The sequence below is a fragment of the Schistosoma haematobium genome, chromosome 3, assembly GCF_000699445.3.
Source record: "Schistosoma haematobium chromosome 3, whole genome shotgun sequence".
Taxonomy (NCBI): Eukaryota; Metazoa; Platyhelminthes; class Trematoda; order Strigeidida; family Schistosomatidae; genus Schistosoma; species Schistosoma haematobium.
In genome coordinates this window covers 39,884,366-39,903,282 of record NC_067198.1, presented here as the reverse complement: position 1 = coordinate 39,903,282, position 18,917 = coordinate 39,884,366, and the positions used below count along the sequence as shown (strand labels likewise).

Here is an 18,917-nt window from a genome sequence, read left to right as displayed (position 1 = left end):
CAACTGATACGTGATCTGATAAGCGATAGATATACGTGTTTGAAGTGATCTATTAACTAAATAATATTAGTCCAATTTACCTTATTATACCCTACTTTATGTTCAAAGATGATTAACTAATACTAATGGAATAGAAAACTGATTGACTATTTGGTGGTATAAACTTAGTGATACAGTAGAAAGAAATATCTCTACTTTGATGAATACTATTTAATGAGTTCAAATGAAAATTATAAACGATTATCATTGACTAGAGTATGAATATTACTAACGATTTGTTATTTCTTGTTGCTGATATCCACAATGGATATTGGTCAATCTCTATCGCCATATGTGTATCCTGAGTGGAATACTTCAATATGGTGTTGTCCCAAGCTTCAGTATATTTGGTACATAGCTAACAGTGGAAGTCAGGACTTGTGTTTCGACTTATTTGAGACTCTGAATGTACCTACATCCTTATATTGATGTTTACACGGATACTGGGATCTAGTATCTATCATTTCAAACCTCTACACATTATTCACTGAGTTGCTGAGTCGAGATGGCCACTAACTTGCTAACTAATACATAAGTAGTTTAAAGAAAAGCTAGAAGATGGTCAAACCAAGATGTATAAGTATTTGAAGTTGCTCACTGTTAGATGGTGTAGTATTAGTAGGTATAAATATATCCTATCTATCATTTTTTAACGTTCTTCCTTTAATTCAACGTGTCATTGGTACATATAAGAGTGTGGTTTTCACTGGGAACTTCAGTATAATTATCGAAAGCTATCTATTTATGTCTTCTGTGAATATACTGTTGTAGCGCATCCTAACTTACCTGATAAAAAAAATGCAAACTAAATGACAATTAGAGTTTGAAATGAATATCCCAGTGAACATTATGCTTTTATATGCAGTATTCACTCACTAAATAAATGGAAAAATACTGGATTTAGCACACAAATTGAACATTGTAAAATAGATACACTACAAATTCACGAACATATATCCTACCCCATCTTATTTGTGTCCTGTGATCAAAAATGGTCTGAATATTACAAGAATCTTTATATATTTATGAATCGATAAAATTTACTTTTGCAGAATTGCGATTACCTTTCTCTTTCTCTTTATCTGTTACTAAATTAACTCTGCAAATTTGGTAACAACAACAACAACAAATAAACATTTGTCTATTACTATTATCCAGTTGGATATCATCGCCTAAAGCACACATCACATATCTTATTTGCATTTTTCTTCTAAATTCACTGTATTTTCATTTAACATATTGATGCATTTTGTTTGTTTGTTCGTTCGTGTGTGTGTGTGCATTGTTTATTATTAATAAAGAAAATGAGAAGAAATGCATCGTGTTTACGGTTCAGTTTATTTTGTTATTTGTGGTGTTTTGTAACTTTTTTTTCAAGATATAGTTGAAAATACTAGTTTGTTATTTACAGTTTTTTTTTTCATGAATGGATAGAATACTATAAGACGAATAAATAAACTTTCATTTGTGGTGAAGGTTGAATAATGTAAATATGACCTTAAAATGAACCAATCATGATTATGGGGCAAGGAAATAAATAATTGTTGACTCTGTTTATTAGTTTCTTTTCCAATGTAAAATGGTATAAGTAAAAATGGAATAGGTTTTTTTTTTACATTTTATTGCATGTTTACAAAATTTAGTATTTAGAATGAATGATAGTTGATTTATCAAGTATTTCGTTAATATTACATAATAACATCTATTATGCTACGGTTAGTTTAAGGATGTTTGTGGTTGTTTTTCCTATGTAATTATGTATTTCTCGAGATACTTTGTATATTAATCCACATAAAGTCTGGTACAACTGGACACTAAAAATGATATACGCAGCACAAAATTGTGTGTTCTTTGATAGGTATTCTACTTGGGCACCAGAACAGATGCAAGTGGTTTTCTCAAGGGATCGTTCTTCTAGCTCTTAACTTGAAGGTTTTATCTACAAGGTAGTAGAATAACTTTATGAACTGTCGTCGCATAGTGGCTGTTGACCAAAATTAGGTTCGTGAACCACTCATTACGTCTGGATCTTATATGTACCTTTTTAGTTTGGAATAAGGGTTTTTGAACCTCACTAAGAAAACCCGACTTTTCTGCTGATCCGGTTTAAGGACTGAACATTCTCGTTTTGTCTTTTTAGCTTCATAAAATACACCCTCATAATGTGAAAGGAGTAAGACTTCCCTGAGAGGGTTTATAGACGCTCAACCACATGACAACACCTGAATAGAGAAAAAAACTCTCACTATTATCACCCATACTAGGATATTCATAGGATATGGACTAGGGACAGTTTGATCAAAGCTCATCCTGATAACTAATTTTATGCTCTTCTGCATCTTTAGTTTAGAAATTATGGATTGGTGAATTAGAACATGAAGATGATGTAGAATTTCGAGCGCAGATCTATAAAAAACTTCTAGAATGTTAACTTTTCAGTGTAATTGAAATGTTGGAATATACTATAGGTCTGTATTTCGATCAACAACAAAAAAAAAACAAAGCGACTGCAAATTTAAACTTCGTTCGTCCGACAGTTTTCTTTACTACGAAAGTTCATATACTTGGTTCCTTTTATTGACATAAAAGTACGAGCAACAATGATCCCAGAAACACACCTTCAACTTCATAGAATTATGTTTTTAATCAATACTCTCTTACAATTGACTAAACACAAATCAATTAAATTCAACTATGATCCATCCCATGTATTATTTTCTGCGAATGTTTAGCTGTGACACTAGATAGATAGATAGAAGACGAGATTATCCTCATACACCTCTAATGAAAGCGATATATGTTTAATTTATATTCATAGAAGAATGAATACATCAACCATACATAAATTATTTGTATTAGTTACAGATTATTCACAGTAATTACACATGATATGTAGTTTGACGTTAAAGCTCTATCTGTAATATTCTGTTTGTAATGAAGTTTGTTTTTATACTTTCTAAAAAAATGTTTCATATCAAAAGGAGTTTTTGTGGATGTCATAGTAATTTCAATGGTTGAAATCATGAGTCATTTGAAGCTAAATCACCATGGAAAATTTAGAAGCACTGGGCGGTCGTTTCGTCCTACTGCTGAGGAGCCCCACAATAGGACGAAACAGCCGTCCAGTGTTTCCAGGTTTTCCATGGTGATTTAGCTTCAGTTAACTCATGATCTCAACCATTTATTTATTTTCTTCGTTAAAATTTCAATGAGTGTAATTATTATGTATTTACTAATATTTTGTAAATTACATATCTAATGAAAAATGCAATTCACCATGTAAATTGTTTAATGAATGAAAAATCTTCAAGTAATCTCACGCTCATGTTAATTATTATTACAATTATCACTATGGGTTATTCCTATTTTTCATGAATATTCGATTTATTTCTTAAGTCCATTAATACAATGCCTAGTTTTTAGTTCTTTATACATTCATACAATCATCATCACCTCCACCTTCAATCTTATTGTCTTTTATCCTACTGGCTTGATTATCTTAATTCTTATTGCTCTATCAGTCAGGACAACTATCTATCCATCTATTTATACATATATATCTATCCATCCATCTATGGAAGGAAATTGATTATTTTTTCCAGTTCAAATCGATGCCCTCAGATCGGATATTCAGCTTCCTTATATTCTATAATGGCATCATGCCATGACCAAAAATATGTTACTAGTGTTTTAATATAGATTAGTTATGTATATATACATATATTTATGTATATGTGCATGTCTTTGTTGCGCTCAGGTCATTTGAGGACAAGTACTGTTTTCCCCTTTTAACTGTAATATTAATCAACTAACTAGGTATGGTGAAACTAAGCTAGTAGCTTCATTCGTTGTGGTATACATCCTTTTTTTCCCCTTAGATTTTACTTCTATGTTTTTTAACCTTTACAATGATTACACATTACTCTTTACCTACTTACCTATCTATCTATTTATGCATCCATTTTTTCCCATTTATTGATGTGAACTAGGACCTTGTTCGTCTAACAAAACTTAATAGTCATGCTCATTTATCATTCCAAACTCTTTATCGGTTGTTGTTTCAGTGTTTATTAAAATAGTTTTTGTTAAATTATCTGTTCTCATTACTTCTATAACGATACACATCAATATTATACACAGATGTGAAGTAAAGAGAAACGTCATCTAGGTAAAAGCTACATTACATTTTACTTCAGGTGTCCTGTATTCGTTTGTTGGTGATTTTATGCTTTAGTATAATTTTTAATAATCGCTAATTTTCAATAATATCCATTTATTAATCGATAACATGGTAGGGTTGCATCATTTTTGTTCTGGGTATGGAGTTTCTCATCAGCGCTTAGAAATCTAGGGGAGTTCGTCATCCTTAAATTACTGATATATTGCAATCGAAAGCATAATATTTTAAACTTAACATTTCGACATATGATCAATACCGAATGTCATTAGTAAATATATACCCTACTATTTGATATGATTGAACTCTAATAGTTACGATTTCTGACCAGAACTTTGAGAATTACCTCTCGAAGTTAGTTACTGGAATGGACTACACAAAGGTGCAAACTTATATAGTATCGATTATCATTATGTTTTATAGTTCACTTAAAAGAAAAAAAATTATTAGTTACAAAATAATAAATAAACTTCGCTCAACTAATATCATGCACCTTTTTTTTCCTCAAACCTTTACCGGGTTACCCAAATCAATATAGATAATGATAAATCTCGTCTCATGGTAATACAGTTGTGAGTTGAACTCGTAAACTGATTTATTTCAACAACAACAAAAAATCAGTGAGAATACTTTAAAAAACAAACTAATAATGAATATTCATCAGAATGATGAATACACTGATTTTCATTAGGTGTCAAAGGGATATAGTTTTGATGTACTTTTCTTTTAAATGAAATGACTCTCATTTTCATGCAAATTCATATAATAATGATGTAAAACTAAGTGCATATATATATATATATATATATATATATATATATATATATATATATATAATGATAAAGTAATGATGTTTGTTCTGTTGCAACTAGTTGATGATTGTTTAATAATTAGGTGGATAAATCTCATCAGTTTACTATAATAATATTACTTAATCACTATGATGTGAGTATTGGAAAACTGATCTGTAGGTTAATACGTAATGTACTTACTGGTGGTAATTTTCGGAGTTTTAGTGGGAAACCATGAAGTATCAAGGAGTACAACCACACATTGAATGAATGGTCATTTGACTAAATTAATTCATACAATAACTTTATTGGATTCATCGTTACTACTCACTGATGAACCACGTCAGTAATGAAAGATAGGTCTGTTATTTCTGTCACTTAGTTTATTATCATTTGACTAATGTGTTGGACTGCAAAATTTAACATTGCTAATATGGTCCAATTTCATTGGTAGAGCTAGGGAAGGGTAGTTGCTTCATAATCGATCATGCATGAATTCCATTAGTTTACTACTGACTGACTTATAAGCTGTTTGGCTGAAGTAGGAAGGCTTTCAGAATACCTAGCCCCAAAATGTACTGGATATATCAAGCTAAAATACAATAAGATGGGTTTTCTGGCATTTCAACTCAGTGGTGTTGGCCAACACTGGACAACTGTCTACAGTCTAAAGGGACAGGTTAAAAATACAACTGTCAGAGAAACATATAAACTTAGTACATTTTCATGTACAAATCTGTAAGAATCACATGTGATAAAGAACACAAATTATGAATGGTGGGCACCATGATTTCTATTCACTTTTTCTACTAGCAACACTACAACTTAATTGATAGAATTTGTTCGGCACTGAAAACTTTTAGACAACACAATATTGTTTACTACAAAGTGATAGATTATTATAATAGAATAACATACATAACTTTACCATTTATCCGAATATGTGTACAATTTTTGTTAGTAATCTTTACACAACAAATATGATTCATGAAGAGAAAAACAAAAGTGAAATTTTATTAATACAGTAGGTTGTTAGCTGTACAATATAATGAACTTCCGACATTAATTATGACAATTTTCAGTATGATTTAACCAAAATTTATTTTCAGAAGGGGTTTTGTGGAGAGTTTAATAATTTCAATAGTCGAAATCATGAGTCAATTGAAGCTAGATCGCGCGAGAGACTGATAGGTCCTGAGTTTGAATCTCGCGGGGGGCGGGATCGTGGGTGCGCACTGCTGAGGAGTCACATACTAGGACGAAACGGCCGTCATCCAGTGCTTTCAGGTTTTCTATGGTGGTCTAGCTTCAATTGACTCATGATTTCAACTATTGAAATTACTAAAATCTCTACAAAACCATTTCTGATAATAATCATCTGCTCACTAGTGACTGACCTCAAGAGGCATTTCCTGGAATTCTAGTGAGAAGCCGTGACCAGTAGAGTTCAACCAGGTCTGTTGTGAGATATCAGCTCACTGATGACAATGGTGTACGGTGGAGCAATTTCGTGGATTGGTTGAAGTTAGACATGAACACTGTTGGATGCCGGTTAGCTCAGTGGTCTAATGGTTGAGTGTTCGCGCGCGACAGTGATAAGTCCTGGGTTTGAATCTCGCAGGTGGCGAGATCGTGGATGCACACTGCTGAGGAATCACATACTAGGACGAAACGGCCGTTTAGTGCTTCCAGGTTTTCCATGGTGGTCTAGCTTCAATTGACTCATGAATTCAATCAAAATTTATCTATTAATCAATATTATGTATGCATATTATCTGGTATTTTACAATGGTGTCATTCTATATACTTGTTTGCCTGGTTATTTAAACTATGTGAATAATAAACATATAAATGACAGTAATTAATAATTAATAATAGTTATACTTATATGTAATCATTCCAGTTGATTTCAAACCAAAATAAATAGTAATTAGGAATCTGATGTAAATTTCTTGGTATTTTCAAAATTTATTTTGTGGTCTTAAGTTATCTAACTGTTAGGCTTCCAGATTATTTTAAATGGTGGCATTATTTCAAATCCAATGTTAGTTGTTAATATCTTATTATGGATGTTGAATGAATGCATGGAATCTGTTAAGATATGTAATTTACGAACTTATTTGATCTCTTAACATTTGATAAGTATATTGAGAAAGTTGAACTCAATACAATTGTAGATCTGATAGGTATTATCACTAAAGGTGGAGGATCTTAGATATTCAGTTGTGAATATTGCTTGGTATGTTTTTACAATATTATGTCCATGGAATTCTATTAGGTTAGTCATATTGTTATTGTTTGCACATGGTATGCTAAAGTGTACTGCATAATGACTTATTAAATTTGAGACAGTCAGCTTATGTATATATGTGACTAGTCCTAATTACTGAAAATCCATACATATTTGGTTATTTGAACCTTTGTATCATTCCATGTTAATAACATATTATTTTGTCATGTATTTCTACATACTGTTAGTTCAACTGTCTGGTGATAATATAATAATCAATTTTCATTAATTTCTTCTAGCACATGAATAGAAATGATTATTATTTTTTAATCCTTTTTAAACGTAATCTTTGATTAATATTATGGTTATCAACTAACTCATATGCGTTACAAAACTTTTATTCGTTCCCGACGAATCGAGTTAAGTAGTTATTTATTCATTCATTGTCAACATAAAATGTGGGACGAATTTGTACGAGTTCATGTTATAGAGCCTCGCACCTGGAACTGATAAAAAGAATAATAAGGAAGATGAGTTTATTTAAACTGTAATGAAAATCTAGATAGAAATACAGTTCAGGAAAACAAACAAACAAATGAGACAGAAGAATGAAAAGTTAAGAAAGTTTTAAGTAAGCCAGAGAATAAGTGTAATTGCTATATGCCGACCTGTTTTACACCATTTCAACCAATGATTACGAGTATTACACTAGGCTTGACTAGGAAGCCTACATCTACCGATAAATGACTAGCAGTCATGACTTTATGGATTAATGCCATGTTTTTTTTATTTCTTTGTTTAATGCAAATAAAATCTAATACAATTGGACAACAAAAGAAAAGAATGTATCACACAAAATGTAAGGATAACACTGTAAAGAAAAAGAAGGAAAGGGATTATGTTTGGAGAAAACAGGTCAGGTTTTGTAAACATAGAGCAGAGATGTTCTGACCAAACGTGTTCTAAACCTTTCACACCTAGACTACACATCATAGTGGAGTCAAAGTTGGGCCAGTTTAATATAATCCACCCTGGATTTTACCGAAATAGATTTGTTTCATTAGTCTTGCCACTATCAGTGCTCATACAACTAACCAGACACACAAGCTTTCCAACTACTTATGATTCATTAGAAACAAGGTACAAATTACGTGCCATACTTACACAGACTCATTATCTAATGATGAAGTCGCATGTGTATCATCGTATATACTCATGATCGAAAGGTTTTTCTCCAAACAACAGATCTACATCACCATCACCTGCTTCCATCAGAGCTGGTTCCAGAATGTCATTGATAACAAAGTTGTTGAGAGTGATCATTGTTCTTTTCATTCCTAGTTATTACAATCCCCCCTCATTCTTCCCATCATTTTCTAAAGAAAAAAAACATTTCTTCTTAGTTAATGTTGACTTGCTTTATATTTAATCCCTTCCAGTTATCTTCCAATCTTGATTCATTTACTCTCCCATTATTATTCATCACATTACCATTATTATTATTATTTCTCTCATATACATCTGTGTTTAATAAAATAATTCATCATTCAACTATACCTCCGTAATAATAATAATAATAATAATAATAATAATAATATGCATGTTTAACTTTTGTTTAAGTTTAGAAATGATCAAGTCTTACAATTGATTTAAACAAAATTAAAGAGAAAATGTTGACAATCTATTCCCTTTTCAATTTGCGTGTTCTAATTTATTACTGTTTATCATTTCTATTTAGTAGTATTATGAATAAATAATGTTCTTTTTTTTCTAAAAAAAAATAATAAATTAAAAGCGAAGGGAACAATATGTGTTTATTTATTTATCTTTCTTTTTTGTTGGAGATTTTTTAAAACATAATGACACTTGTTCAATGAATTTTCATAGGACAGATGTCTGATCAGCGTTTTGATGTTTCTTTCAACAACAACAACAACAACAACAAAAAGGACATCATCACTAAACAATGACAGTTAATTCATACACATTTATAGATGGATATATACATCAATAAATGCATACACTCATATGTCAGACTCAATATGTTATCATCTAGTTGTAGGCTAGTCAAGATGTTTATTGATAATGAAGCATGAAAATGATAATATTCCATAACGATATTATTGTCTAATACATGTTAAACAATCAAGCAGGAATAGACTAATGATATAAATGTTGGCATAGTCAATCGCTTATTTAGTCAGATTATTTATTAGATAGTCAACTTGGTAACATTATTGAGTGTCATTAGTTTGTATATTATAGGCTTGGAAGTGGACGTAAAACCTTTAAGTTTAATAGAAGATTTATAATTCAAAACTTTTATGTTTGAAGAGTTCCAAGAACTATGATAAATTATCTATTTAGTAAGTTCAATGGTTCCTCAACTTATGTCAGTCAAAGTGATGAAGAATAATCTTTGAATTAAATAGTTCCTATAATCTCTATAATGATCACTGAGTTCAAGTAACAGTATGAATATTGACACTAGAATGCAGGTACATCCAACTGCAGAGTCTTAGATAGGACAAAACGTGTGTCTTGAATTCCATTGCTACCCACAATTCATTTAAAAAAGGCCTGTAAAAGAATGGTTATATCGAGCTAATCTGTACAAGTCATATGTGCATATATACAGATAAAAATTGATAAAAATTCAATCTTGAATTCCAGTAGCGGACTAATTTCAAACACTTAGTAATAATGATATAAGTAAGTAGTATATACGTATATATTAACTGTATTTACTTATGACAGTTGACAGATAGTCAAAAAAAGTGATACTGAGCCCATTGTAAAAGTCCGCTTACATACAACCTATTCTGACTAGAGAGGGAAAAAACAGCAGATAAGAGTGTGACTAATTCATTAACTTAGGATAATATGCATAATGAAATGATTTTAATTTGTACGATTCATGTTAAATCTATCATCAAATTTGACCTGGAATGATCAATACAACTTAATTACATTCATAAAACTTAAACTGATGATATTACAAGGATTTACAGTTAATTATATGCTTCACTCAACTATTAACATTAATTTTGTCATGTATAGAAAGTTCTAGATTCTGTGAATAAATTAAAAGAGAAGATAAAAACAAATGATAATTGTGATCAAATTTGATCCATTCCTAATCTTTACCAAATTTGGATTGTGTAAAGTTTCTCATACAATGATCATTATCTTGTATAATTATAATTTTATATAAGAATGGAGATTTATGGAGATTATAGTAATTTTAATAGTTTAATTCATAAATTGATCGAAGCTAGATCATCATTGAAAACCTCAGAGCACTAGATGTCCGTTTTGTCCAAGTACAGGACTCTTCATCATTGCGCATCCATAATCCCGCACACGGGACTCAAGACCTTCGGTCCCTTATTAGAATGAAATGGCTGTCCAGTGCTTCCAGGTTTTCAACGGTTTTCTTAGATAGACTCATAAATTCACCTTTTAAAATTTTATATAAACTGATGAAATAATGAATGTTTTGTGTTTTGTCATTTTTTAAAAATATCCACTACCTTGGGTAACAATCATATGAATGATGATATGTTTTATTTTCCGTCCAACAATGAACACATTTACGAGGTACAGATTTGTGCACTTGACTTTGAGCAGCTACACTGCAAGTTTAAATGCTAATGATACTGTTCAATTGGTCTAACCGAAGTAGATAGATTGGGCTTCCAACCTGAGACTTGATGTTTGAAAGTGGAACATCGTACCCAGTGAGCCGACGATCTACTTTGTCTGAGGATATAGACTAAGAGATTATAAGTTAAGGGTCTTATATGCCACGACGTATATAACGTTTATTGTGAATAATTCTATGGTCTACATAACTCATACAACACTAATGTCTCTTAGTGTTTATCATTATGTAAACATGCTTAACCAAACGGTGGCTACTTCTTTTTTAAAGTCAATTTTTTATATGTATGGTTTGTTTATTATTTTAGTGAATAGATTCATTTCATTTTTTAAAATCTCATCGCTTTACATCGTAATCTGTCATTTATAATTGTAAGAGTTACCGAATTATGATGTGACATATTTCATTATTATTGACAAATTTCTATCGTAAACTTTCATTTGATATGAACAAACAATTGTTTAAATTGCGAGATTCGAAGCGATATTCACTGTGTCGGAATCTCAATATGAATGTCAATAGGGCAATGAAACTGTATCCAGATGATGAGTCCCAAATGATTTGAAACGCACTTTCTAATTTCCACTACATTATACAATCCAATTTTTATCCTCTTAGAATGAGCATATCCCAACATTAACTGAGCAAATAGAGTCTATAATATCAAAAATGTGGGCATTGAAACATCAACAATCATAATTCCTTCAACATCTAAATAATGTAACAATAATTTAGACGAAATATAGGAAGTGGAAGCAATAAATGGCATCAATTCCTCTATTTTTATTTATTTGAACACATAAATATTAGTACAAATGGGTACCGAATACATATGCGCCACACAAGTCACTTGATTTATGTGTGGGCTGTGATACTGCCCGAGTGCCCAAACCGAAGTAGGTGGTTTTCTTAGGGGGCCACACCCAGAGCCTTCGACTTAAAGATCCGATCCAAAAGGCAGTGGAGATGAAGTCCCATGGTAGCCGGTGACTAGCGGTTGATTCATACGCCATTTGTTCCTTCAGGACCCTGGAGACCGAATCAGGGATTTCCAACCCCCTAGGTGGATTCTCCATATTCACATACCCGGTTAAAGTGCCGGGCATTCGATTTCTGTTCTTTCAATTTCGTAAACAACAGGAATGCCGCGAGAAGGCAGTGAGTGGAACTTCCATGGCAGTGGCTGTATACGCGTGGCTATGTGACAGCATTTAGAGGAGGAGAGCTGACTCTCCCCACCCTCGGCCGTACCAAGAGCAGTATCAATCCATGAAGTCATTGACAAATGAATTAATCCATATTGATAGTTGATATAGTCGAGTAACTTGAACATGTCCAATGGTCTATTTTACTTATAACTGATCATTCTAAACCTCCTTGTTGAGTCCTTTTTTGTTTTAGAAATCCAATCTACAATTCACTCTTATTTTATTCTATCTTAATTATACAAACATAAAAAGAAATCACTATTGACTACAAATTAGAACTAATTACTCAATAGTTATATTAACTTGTCTATTGATCAAAACGAAATGTTAGTAGCCGATTATCAATAATATAAATCATATATATATTATTACCATTAATAGTCAATATTTTTGTCATAATCAGATAGATTAATGGTAATGTATAAAGTTCTGTTATAATAATTTTTTTTTAAATATTGATTATTGTCATTTAATTCTTTCTATATTTATCTATTTATCTCTTTATTTGATTGATTTCATTTATTTATTTATTTATTTATTTGTTTATTTATTTATTTATTTATTTGCACAGTCGAATGTAACACGTGAATTTTGGCCTGAAAAAGTGGATGAGCATCGATTACGTATGCATGAAGAATTAAGTCAATTATTAGCACCATGTATACAACAAGTTGTAGAATTTGCTAAACGTATCCCGGAATTTAGTTCACTTGGTCAACCAGATCAATTAGTATTAATTAAAGCGGCATTTTTTGAAGTATGGCTTGTTCAAGCATCACGTTTAATATCAACACATGATCGTAAAATAACATTGGCTGATGGTAAACAAATTACTAAACAAGAATTAGATTTTATATATTCAGTAAGTGTTTTTTTTTATAAATTTTTATTTTGTCTTGTCATTTTTTTCTTCTTTCAGTAGTAAATTTAAACTAGCGTACCATTTAATAAACACTTGGAAACATTGTACAATTGTATCATTTTAGTATGAAACTCTTCAAAAGTGGCACATCCACGATCCCACACTGTTTACAATTAACGTTAATTTTTTTCAGTTGATTTTTCATAATTATAATTAGATTTGATTTTAACATGAAATATGCATTGAATTTCTCGATTAAGTTCCCCATAAAACGATCTTCATTGTGATTATTATCCTATGACTATGAATCTATGTTCTGTGATGTATTTCACAGTGAAAATTGTAAATAAAACAAGTTTTTTTCCAGACTATTCTGTTGTGTGTGTGTGTGTGTGAATGAGAAATTCTGGTAATTTGACGTGGGTTTAATAAATAATACCATTTATAAACTCAGTATGGGCGGAAATACTTTTTAAGACAACACACTTGTATATTAACATTAAAAATAAATTATTTAAAGTGATAACTTGATAAAGGAATTTTTTTTATTGAGATAATGAATCGATTGATTCTAGACCACGATTGAAAACCTGGAAGCACTGAACGGCCGTTTCGTTTGGATAATGACAATGTGCTCACTAGTGACTAGCTTCGTGAGGGAATTCTCGGAGTTCTAGTAAGAAGCCGTGAGCAGTGGAGCTAATCAGTGTCGGTAGAGACAGGTATCTCCCTCAGTACAATGGAAGATGGTCGCGCAATTTCGTAAATTGATTGAGGTTAGACATTAACATGGTTAGATGCCGGCTCAGTTGTCTAGAGGTTAGGTGTTCGTGAGCGAGACTTAAGGCCCTGGGCTCGAGTCCCACGAGCGGGATCGTGGATGCGCTCTTCCGAGGAGTCCCACACTAGGACGAAACGGCCGTCCAGTGCTTTGAGGTTTTCCATGGTGGTCTAACACCAATCGATTCATGATCTCAATAAAAAGAACTTAATAATCTCCACAACCCTTTACTGATGTTGATAAAGGAATTCTGATAACCTATGACATCATTTGATATGGTCAAAAGAATAAATGCAATAGACTGATCACTGAGTAGTGATGAATATCCTGTTTTTCTAGCCCTTTAATGGTGATCGAATTACTTAAGCCAATCCAGGCACTAATCTGAATGACTTGACATCGTGTATATGTCTTGAGATAAAAGGTGATGGTTGGAGCTAGTGATAGGGAAGCATGAACCTAAATTTTTTGGTAGTTGAGACACGTTATGAAGCCATATCTGGTACCTTTATGGAACTAATACTTTCTGTGGGATTCAGACAAGTGTCACGTAGTTTCACAATCTGATACTTTATCACTGAGCTCATTGAGCTACGAAATAGACTCATTGTTTGTATAAAGATATGAGGAAAATTTATTTTTACGTAGTCGAAAGATGTTGCAAAACCATTCCCGTTAAATTATTGACTTCTCTGGGTTTCGAAATTTATAAAATCTGTTTTGTTTTTCCGGCTGTAATTGTAATCCTGTCACTTATCGCTATACAATAAATAGTCCTTAGATGGGACACGAACATAATAACTTAAGCATTTGATTTTCAACCATTAGATCATAAGTTTTGTCATCCCAGTAGATCTATTTTAATTCCCTCGGTTTGGTAGTACTAGTTGTGGAGCGATGAATCAACTTTCAGCCACTTTGTCTCAGGTTCAAACCGCGCTTTATGAAGTTAAATGGAAATTTGCTTAACATCTAAAATATATATTCCTGGACCAGATTTTATTTATAGTGTTGATGCTACTTCGCATGTCACTATATATCAATTAATTAAATGTGATAAATTGTGAGGAAATGCAATATTTCCTCAAATCTTCTTAAAAAAGGATTTCGCTTATAATTGATATTTCCAATTTTTATACGTGATGGGTATTCACATTTTAAATGGCTGTTTCCCATGAGTACATCAGTATGTGTATTAATACCGATACACTACCCCCCTCTATATGATCGTCAATCGGTATGAGGGGGGGGGGCGGGAATAAATCCTATATTTTCTTTTGTATTCTCAACAGTTGGCGGCTATGTCAAGAGTTATTGGAGTGTGGGAGGCCTAGTACAACTTGGTTAAATTGTATTATTTTGGCATTACGTTTACCTACAATATAACTAACGATTATCGATGACAACTTAAAATACCTATCAGTTATTAACATCTTCACGGAATGTAGCTATTACAATCCAGTAGCTGGATTAACAGTATGATACTATAAAAAAAGATGAGTATGAAGTATTAATTTCAGTTGGAAATTCAATAATAAATTTTTAATAGAGAAATCATGTTTTGTCAGCTAGTAGACCTTTATTGAAACATTAGAAAAAAAAACATAATAACAATGAACTGTTCTTTCGTACAAACATTTTTTTCTATATAACATACATGTATATGATGCGTAAACATTACATTTTAACGTTTATTTTTATTCTAATTAGTTTAGTAAATTACACTATAAAAACATTTTGATATATTCAATAATAAACATATGATAATAGTAATAGTAATGGTAACAGTAATAATAATAATAGTAATAGTAATAATAATAATAGTAATAGCAATAATAACAGTAATAATAGTAATAATAATACTAATAATCAACTGATTACTGACTAATTAAGCAAACAAATAAACTTTATTGAAATGATGTGATTGAAGGTAGATGTTTGTATACAATATTATAAATAGTTTTGTTTATAGTGATATAGCTATATAATAATGACAATAATAATAATAAGTGTAGTACTGAAATAACTTGCGAGTCAAATTTTAATAATTTAATCTTGAATAATAATAATAATACAAATGACAATAATAATGTGAAAAATCGGATGTTCATTGAAAAGTATAAATCTTATTTATTTATAACATTAACTAAGAGTTGTTTTAATCAAATATTATTGTGTGTATGTATATACGTTGTACATTGTTTGTTGTTTAAAATTGTAACAGGATTCGAACTAATCGTCATTTGACTTTTAGTCATTCATGGAAGTCTGATCAGCCCTAATGGGTTGGTGTCTGACGAAATCTCTGCACGGATTCGAAAAGCTCGTTTGGCTTTTGCCAATTTATATCATCTATGGCGAAGGCGATATATACGTCTATCAATAAAAGGACGAGTATAATGCGCAGCAGTTCGTTCTGTTCTACTTTACGACTGCAAAACGTGACCATTAAGAGTAGGAGATACTCGTAAGCTACTAGTATCTGATCATAGATGCCTTAGAAATATTGCCAGCATCTGCTGGGATCACCGGGTAAGTAATGGTGACGTTAGACGCAGGATATTAGGGAATGATGGTAAATCAGTTGATGAGGTGGTGCATCTTCATCGACTGAGATTGTTGGGCCATGTGTTGCGTATGCCTGAACACCGATTACCACGACGTGCGATGCTAACCGGTGTTGGGGATGATTGTAAGAAAGTTAGGGGCGGCCAAACCAAAACGTGGCATCAGTGCTTGAAATGACTGACGTCTAGTCTAAGTCATGTTGATAGATGCAGACTAATTAGTTGGGGTCCGCGTGACTATCGTAAACAATGGTTGGAGACTCTTGATGGCATGGCTCAGAAATGATCACAATGGCGGAGGTGTATACACTCTCTGTCTTCCTTTAAATTATGAGATTAAAAAAGCTCTATATCTTCCTTTATTTCTGTACTATATTCTTACACATAACCTTTCTTTCATATATTACCACCACTAAATTAACTACTTCTATGAACCCGATGTTGATCTTGTTGTGCTATTGAGGTATGTCAACGTGGACCGATGCATATATGTGCCTGATCCTACATTGTAGTTGACTGACTGACTTAGTCATTCAGTTCTCGATTTGAAACACACTCCCCCTCCGCCCCCAATTTCATTTTGGTTAATTGAGTTGTACTATCACAATTGATTGATCACTGGTTGGTGATCAATGTCATGCTTGTCTAGTCCTTGTTAGTGCAGATCGAGTGCTATCGATCATGTTGCAATGTGGCCACCAGTTTAGGTGACTCGACAATGTGGGCACTATGGATTGAGATTTAGATGTTGGTTGGAGGTAGTCAACAGGAAACCCTGGACCCGGGTTTCGTGCTACTTGGCACTCGTCAGCAAGGTGTACCTGTAATCTTGAGGGAACTGGTGCTCCCTGGCGGATTCGATCTCGTGTCACCCAGCTTCACAGTCAGAGACGTTACCACTGAACTATCCGAGCCGTGACTAACCTCCTGTAGGACTGAGATGTAATCACAATTGATTGATCACTGGGTGGTGATCAATCTCATGCTTGTCTAGTCCTTGTACTATTTAATTCCCACATGTAGAAATTTTGTTTAAAACCAACTGTACAAGTTGTACCTAATGACTAAGTTACAATTATCTATGATATGTTTGTTGATATTTCACTACAATATCAAACTTGCTGTACCACATGTTTCTGTAGAGGCATACCATGTTGATGTTAATCTGCTCAACTAAGTCAAAAATTATCAGCCAGCTAGTAATGCTCTTACTAAATTCCATTGTATTTATACGATTTATTTGCAATCACATTAATAGTCACATGGATAGCATGCTTTTCTTCATATCTAATTGATTTGGGGTAACTGCGTAAAATAAAGTCGTAACTGGAATACATTTATCGTGATTTTCATGAGATATTACAAATAATTAAAATAAATGCAACAATGAAACAGTAATTATATATGAAAGACTTTATAAGTAGTTATCTTATCGATGTTTTGTTGAAATTGCGTTAGTATTATCCTATTGTTATTTAAATGGACAGTTTAATTTGTCACACTGAACGAAACTGGAAAACCGTATTATAAATGAATTACGAATGTTAGGTTCAGAATTAAATTTTTATTTATGACCGTGATGATTGATACAATTTACCTTATGTCTGGTTTCCAGACTACAACACTGCATTGATAAGAATTCAAACTATCCTTAATTGCTTGGTAATTCAAAAATTCACACATTTCCAGTGGTCTATATCAGTTTCTAAAGAGGGCAGGTTAATAATAAAATCATTCTTAAATCGTTGTTCATGAAACCAAATAGAAATGATATTAGATACCTTTAGTAACGATTCTATGTAGTTGTACCATACTTTTTGTATTTTTTGTATTTGCCAAAATGTATATCTGGTTAGAAATCTTGATCAACACAATAGTTTGATATAGAACTTCCTGTTGATTCTATCCAAACACCAAGCCAAGTCATTTTGAATCAGTAAATATATAGCGATTTCATCAATAGGACTTGATAAGGCAGGTACTGAGACTAAACAACTTGGCATTAGGTTCTTTCAAGCAGTCCATTACTTCATAACATTAATCAAAAGGAAGTTTTTTAAAACTTTTCTTCGACAATAGCACAATTTTGACAGACTGGCTACATATAATTTATTTTTATTTAATAAACTGTTTACTATTTAGTTAGTAATATAAATGTATATGCTCAATCATATTTATCAGTTGGAATGAACGTACAAGCACACAAATCAAACAGTGACACAATAATTTCAATGAATAATCTGATCGAATTTCTGATCAACAATGATACCATATTCAACTGTTCAATTGACTAAATGTTTGCTAGTTTATTTCATCTTGTATTCAATGTATTTTATTTATACCAGAAATATTTTAATCAATTTTTAATAATCATATTTACACATTTTCATTAATCGAACTATCTATTATAAAGTCACAGTTCATATTATTGCCAAAGTCATTAGTGTCATTACTAATACTTCTCAGGGTATATATATATTACAACTTCCGGCTATTTTCACCCGAAAAATTTCCCTTATTAATTGTATAAACATGTATATTTGTGTATTCTAGGTGAATGCGGTTGATTATTGTTGCTTTCATCTGTACAAGACTTAA

The 18,917-nt window shown here is 31.9% G+C and overlaps 1 protein-coding gene across 1 annotated transcript in view; it reads left to right on the top strand.

Annotated features, from left to right (window-relative positions):
• EIP78C (Ecdysone-induced protein 78C) overlaps positions 1-18,917 on the top strand; it is a 63,773-nt gene that overhangs the window by 34,869 nt on the left and 9,987 nt on the right. Inside the window, exon 4 of the mRNA XM_051213853.1 lies at positions 12,681-12,971. Coding sequence (XP_051069867.1) covers positions 12,681-12,971 — 291 coding nt within the window. The remainder of the gene's footprint in view (positions 1-12,680; positions 12,972-18,917) is intronic.